This window comes from Acomys minous (genome assembly GCF_964271855.1).
Source record: "Acomys minous genome assembly, chromosome: 4".
Taxonomy (NCBI): domain Eukaryota; kingdom Metazoa; phylum Chordata; class Mammalia; order Rodentia; family Muridae; genus Acomys; species Acomys minous.
Window position 1 is genome coordinate 100,057,132 of NC_140486.1, and position 6,000 is coordinate 100,063,131.

General features: G+C 56.4%; 1 protein-coding gene across 1 annotated transcript; it reads right to left on the minus strand.

Annotated features, from left to right (window-relative positions):
- Positions 1–4,028: 4,028 nt before the first annotated feature.
- Positions 4,029–5,382, minus strand: CDK5R2 (cyclin dependent kinase 5 regulatory subunit 2). Its single transcript, XM_084778526.1, has one exon. It carries the CDS (start codon positions 5,206–5,208, stop codon positions 4,102–4,104), a length of 1,107 nt encoding a protein of 368 aa, XP_084634652.1. The 5' UTR covers positions 5,209–5,382; the 3' UTR covers positions 4,029–4,101.
- Between the last annotated feature and the right edge of the window lie 618 nt (positions 5,383–6,000).

Genomic DNA, 6,000 nt, shown 5'->3' on the forward strand with positions numbered 1-6,000 from the left:
GTCAGTGGCTAAGTGCACTTACTGTACTAGAGACCACTCACAGCAGTTATGGACAACCATACATAAGGGAGGGAAGAGTACTAATTGAAACTGGTACCTGCCTGAAACTCATCACTCTGGAGGCAAGAACAAGACAACCAGAGGATTACCAAGTTCCAGACTAGCCTGGTTTACACAGAGTTCCTGGCCAGCCCTGGCTACATAGCGAGACCCTGAAGGGTAGGGAAAGAGAACACCATTTAAAAGGAGGTATTTGAAGAAAGGGTACACGTTATGGTCAGATCCCTACACATGGCTTCCAGTCACCCCTCATCTTCTGCTAGCTTGACTGGGTGGGGTGGGGGCGTTGTTTGGGGAGGCTCCCTGGCAGAAACCTTTCAGAAGTACCCATCTGCAAAGGCCATAGGATATCGTTCTGGATATTGCCAGATGCTCTGGTTGCTGGGCACCCCGGCTGGCAGGCAAAGAGGTTTCCATGACAACTCCCCTCCCGTATCTGGGAGGTTTTTTTTTTTTTTTTCCATTTCTCTTTTTCCAATAAGTACTAAGTAAGGTATTCTGGGGACAGGCAAGCATGGCTCTCAGGACAGAATGTCCTTTGCAATGTTCAGCGGAGAGTGGGGCACATGTAAGGGGAGAGCACATACATGTATATAATATAATTGAATGTACCTTCATCAGTATCAACACGTTCATGTCTGCTTGGGTTAAAATAAACGCCTTTGGCCGTGTACTGATGTATGCATCGTGCAAAGGGTGCATCTCTTGTTAGCTACCTATTTGCTTTCCCACAGCCCTCCACTCTTCCTAGGCCCTGTGCGTTGGTCCTTTGCAGGGGGAAGTGCTGAGTCATGGCTCCAGCTAAGATTCTGTCTCCCAACCTCCATTTCCGTTAGTCTGCTCATGGCCCTTCTGGGCTCTCCAGAGAGTTCTAGGCTCTCTTCACCAAACCTGGATGCATTTACCACCCCCCCCCCCAGGTTCAAACCTCTGTCAGAAAAGAGAGGTGCTTTAATCTCTCACATTTGCATTCCTCTCTCGTTTACATTTCTCCGTTTGGTTTCTCAGAAGACTGTTCTGGACTCTTCTTCCTATTGCCCTCCACTCAGAGAAAACAGGACTCTTAGCAAACGCAATCTATACGGCTAATTGTTCCATGCAGTCCTGATGATCATTTTCCAGAACCCCACCCCCAACTCTAATCGGATTATGGCAGTGTCTCCGGCTTTGGGGATGTAACAGAGCAAGTTGACACCACTTACTGATGATTTTCCCCCCTCCTCAGCTCAGTTCTTCAGTGCCAGACCATAGGTTTCAGGGGGCACACTTGGGAGTCTACATGTGTGCGCACGCGCGCGCCCCATGTGCGTAGAAAGAAGACGCTGTGTTCATAAGTTCGGGGACAGTAGCTATATCCTCCCAAGGGCAATATCTTTAAAGATCTCTACTGGCTTTCGAGTCTCTCCCTCGTCTCCTTTAGGCTGCTCTACCTCTGAATTTCCAATCAAGTAGCCAGTCTCATTAATTAGTTTCAAATTAGGAAAGCCAGGATGCTTTCCCCACCTAAAGGTAAGATAGTGGAAAGGGGGCCCCGCCCGTTCAGTCTGGTTACCATAGCAACAGCCGCGAAGTGACCCAAGTGATCCTCCGCCTCCCCTCCTCCCAAATCCAGAGAGATGACGGCACCGCGTTGACTGCGCCAAAATCCAGCCAATGGGCGGCTGCTCCCGCCTTCCCTTCCGCTAGCCTTCCCCCTCCCCCGGGAACTCAATTCACAAATCTGGACCGAGGATTTCCGCCTCCAGGCGGGGTGTTAGGGCTATGGGTACAGGGTAGGTGAAAGCCAAGACTTGTCCTCCAAGGAGCGCAGGAGGAGGAGATATCTCTGGGTTCTCGGGCAAGACTTCTGTAATTTGCCACCAGAATAGCTTACACCCTACTCTTAAATTATTCAGAGGATTTATCTGAGGCCGAATGCCCCTCTGTTGCCGCTAGTGCAAGCCCCCACCCTGCACGAACGTTCTCTTCAGCACCACGGACAGCGAGCCGGAGGCCTTTTTTTTTTTTTTTTTTTCGGCCCCTCCCGGAACTCTTTCTGGATCTTCGCGGCCACAGTGGCGATCAGGCTTGCAACCGCAAACATTAAGCCTGCAGTCAGTCCTCCTTGAGCGGACGCAACACTAAATGTGCTCTTTCGCTGTGTAACTAAGAAGGCAATGGGATTTGGAGCCAACTGGCTTATTTCCTCCCTCCTTTCAATTCGAAAAGACTTTCATTTCCCCTTTTGTTTCTGCCCATATCTGCACTTTTCTGGTGGTCAGGGGTCAAGGTCTGGGTCTCAAGCACTAATGGGCCTCCAAAGACTGCTCTGTGTAGGTATGGAACTAAAACAGCCTCAATGGGATCTGGTAGTGTTTGGGTTCATGGGGAAGGGGGTTACTCAGATCCCAACTGAGAGAGGTAAGAACAGGCTTACTCAGGCCTGACAAGACTCTTGACCCAATATATGGTGGGAAGCACAGAAAGCAATAAAAACAGTTATCGTGGCTAGCCACTTCTGTCTCAAGGCTCGTCTCACAGAAGGCGAATGACTTCCGCCGTCCTTACCGTTTGTCCTTAAGTAGCCTTGGTATTAATAAGGAGCTAGGGCAGACAAGATGGAGGCCAGGATGGGGAGGTGGATTCAACCTCAACCCTTTGCTTATCGCGCTTTACTCTAAAATGAAAGCTAGAGAGAGCAGGTAGCAGGTGGCCGCTCTCAGGCATTTGCTTCTCCCCACACTAAATCCCTGTTTCTCACCCTCCTGCCCTACCCTTGACAGTTTCATTCCTACTACCGTTCCTTCCCACCCTCCCTCCGGGGACCCAAAGAAAGGCCGGCGCAAAACCATCTGTAGGCGCTTCCAGCGCTTTATAGTTCTCTCCAGGACAGACGGACAGACAGATAGTGCGGCCTGCGCCGTCGGCCCGCATCATTGGCACCTTGGACACGGCCCCAGGCCCAACCCAGTCCCTGGTACTCTCCTAGGAGGATTCCGGTCCCGCCCAGATCAGCACCTCGGACAATTCCCGGCCCAGCCCCCTCCCCACCCACCCTCCCTCCTGAAACATCGAAATAAATTAAAGTGTGGGGAAGGGATATAAGAAAAAATCTAAAGAAAAGGAAGAGAACGCCCCCCCCCCCGAATAAGAAGCGTTTTCTTTCTCTTTCTACCCATTCACGGGGAAGACACTACCGCTGCAAGCGGGGTCGTCTACCCGGTTGGACCTTGCCCTCAAATCTCAGCCTCCAGAACGAAGGCAGCAGCCCCTTTCCTCTCAACTCCCAGCATGCAACACGTTGGAAAGGTGGGGAGAGGCAGTGGGGGTGAGGGAAAGGATCACCCTGATCTTTGCCTGGGCACCTGGGACTGCAGTCTCCTGTCCACTTTAGTCTATCCAAATAAAAAAACTAAGGGTCTTTTTTTTTATCTGGGGAAAGGAGTGTAGAGTCTTGGGGGAGGGGGTCGGGTGCAGGATGACACAAGCAGAGAGTGAAGGCAAATAGGAGGGGAGGTGGTGACATATGACCAGAGGAAGGAAAAAGAACAAGAAGGGTACATGGAAACACAGGTTCGGGCGAAAGGGGGAGGGCCATGGGGTAGCATCAGGCTCGGGGTAAGGTGGAGAAGGGTAAAGCCAGGGAATGCCAATGGAAAGGCAACGAGAAGGAGCTGCAGACAGGAAGAAAGATGAATACACACAGAAAGGTGAGGAACTGGACAAACCCAGGGTAGCGGACTTTGAGATACCCACAGCAAGGAAGAGGGAGACCCGGGCAGAAATGGAAAGATGGAGGCGCAAACAGACGGAAAGGGTGAACGAAGTTGGGGGTGCCCTTCCCGCGATCATCCCCCACGCCCACCCCACGCCCAGCAAATCCAGACACCGCGGCCTCAGGCATCCTAGCCTCCACCTTCCCCTGCGGGGCAGGGGCGGCTCCTCCTCGGCCCAGCCTGGGCATAGAGCAGCGGTAATAGCGGCGGTGGCTTGATGGTCCCGGGGGTTCCGGGTGTGTGTGAGGGGCAGGGGCAGGGGGGCGGGTACGGCCCCAGGGAATCCCTAGCGGTCCAAGTTCATAGTCCAATGCTTGGCTCCGGTCGCGCAGCTGTCCCTGGCGGTCGAGGAGGAGGTGGAGGAAGCGCTTCCGCTCGGTGGACCCCCGGTGCCTGCCGCGGCCTCTCCCTCGTTCTTGAGGTCTTGAAAGACTTGCGTGAAGAAGTGGGGGTCGGCGTTGAGCCGCAGCATCTGCGGGCTGAGCCGCTGGATGAGGCGCAGGCAGCGCTGCCAGAAGCGCTCCTTGTCGGGCTCCACGAGGAAGGGCTTGAGCGGGTAAGAGATCTCGTTGCCCATGTAAGAGTAGGCGAGGTAGAGGCAGGTGAGGAAGGCGGCCTGCAGTTCGGCTGCCGACGCCAGCTCGTCCCCGCGCAGCGACTCGCGGCACAGCAGGTACACGAACACCAGGTTGGCGGGCGTAATGAAGGCCTGGTCTTGCCAGCCCTGCAGCAGCAGCGAGCGGTCCACGCCGCGGAACCAGCCCACCAGCTCGCCGGGGCTCAGCTCCTTGAGGCGGTAGCAGCGTCGGCACACGAAGTCGCCGAGGCAGCGTAGCAGCTCGCCGGTGGACGCCTGCACGATGACCCGCCGCGGCGAGCCTCCGGGCGCCGGTGGTGCCGCCTGTGGAACTGGGGGTGGCGGCGGCGGCGGCTTTCCCCCGCCTGAGCCTGGTGGCGGGGCGGCCGCGCTGCCTCCCGACGGGGGCTCGCAGGTGGCAGCAGTCGCGGGCACTGTGGGCACCGGCACGGCCAGGGGCTTGGTTGCTCCGCCACCGTCGGAGCCGTCGCGGCCCTTGCGGAGAAGGTTCTCCCGATTGCGCTGCTGGACCAAAGGGTCGGGACCAGTGGACGCTGGCTTGGGCGTCACCTTTTTGCTGCCTTTCTTCTTCTTGGCTGAGGCTGCCACCAGGCGCTTCCAGGTGAGCGCAGAGATGAGCACGGACGGCCGTTTGAGCCGGCTCTCGCCTTTGCCGCCCTTGCCCGCCGGCAGCGCGCCGTAGCCCCCCAGCGCCTCGTCCCCCGCAGGCGGCGCCTTCTTTTTCTCCTCCGGCAGCCCTCCCGGCCTCCGGCCCTTGGCCGAGGAAGCAGGGGAAAGAGACAGCACCGTGCCCATCCTGCAGAGCGGGGCCGGCGCCCGGGCCCCAGCGGGAACCGCGGGCGGCGCCGCTGCTGCTGCAGCCCCGGGGGACCCGGCGGTGGGGGGCCTAGCCCCGGCCCGGGCGCGGGGACGGGCGGGGTAAAGAGCCGCTCTGCTGCGCCGCGGCGGCTGCTCTGAGCCGAAGCTGCGCCAGCTGCAGCGTCAGCCCCACCCCTTGAGCCCCTTCTTTCGCCACGCCGCGCCCCGCCTCACGCAGCCAATCCTGACTCTTCCGTTTTTGATCGGCATATCTTCTGGCCAATAGAATGTTGCATACTAATCTAAAGCCCCCCCCCCATCCACAGCCCTGAGTCTTCAGCCCCCTCACCTTTACCCGAAAGGGGAAAGGGGGAAACGGAGGTGTGTGTGTGTGTGTGTGTGTGTGTGTGTGTGTGTGTGTGTGTGTGTGTGTGTGTGTGTGTGTGTGTGTGTGTGTGTGTGTGTGTGTGTGTGTGTGTGTGTGTGTGTGTGTGTGTGTGTGTGTGTGTGTGTGTGTGTGTGTGTGTGTGTGTGTGTGTGTGTGTGTGTGTGTGTGTGTGTGTGTTTTCTGGGGTCTCTGTCTCTAGCTGAGCAGGGGGTTGCCGTGAGATGAAAATGGCTGTTCCCATCAATTTCTCCAGGTCCTAAGACCACGGGTCTGAATGTTTTGATATAATGGGTCCAAGCCGCAGTCTAGAAGCCATGGGAACAGCCTTTGATTAGCTCACCTTTGAATTTGTTTAGTGGGCAATATGACAGTGAGTACCCTCATGGAGACATCCTAGTTGC

Excerpts from the sequence above, each read along its gene's own strand:
- CDK5R2 (XM_084778526.1), bottom strand. The coding sequence starts at position 5,208 with ATGGGCACGGTGCTGTCTCTTTCCCCTGCTTCCTCGGCCAAGGGCCGG.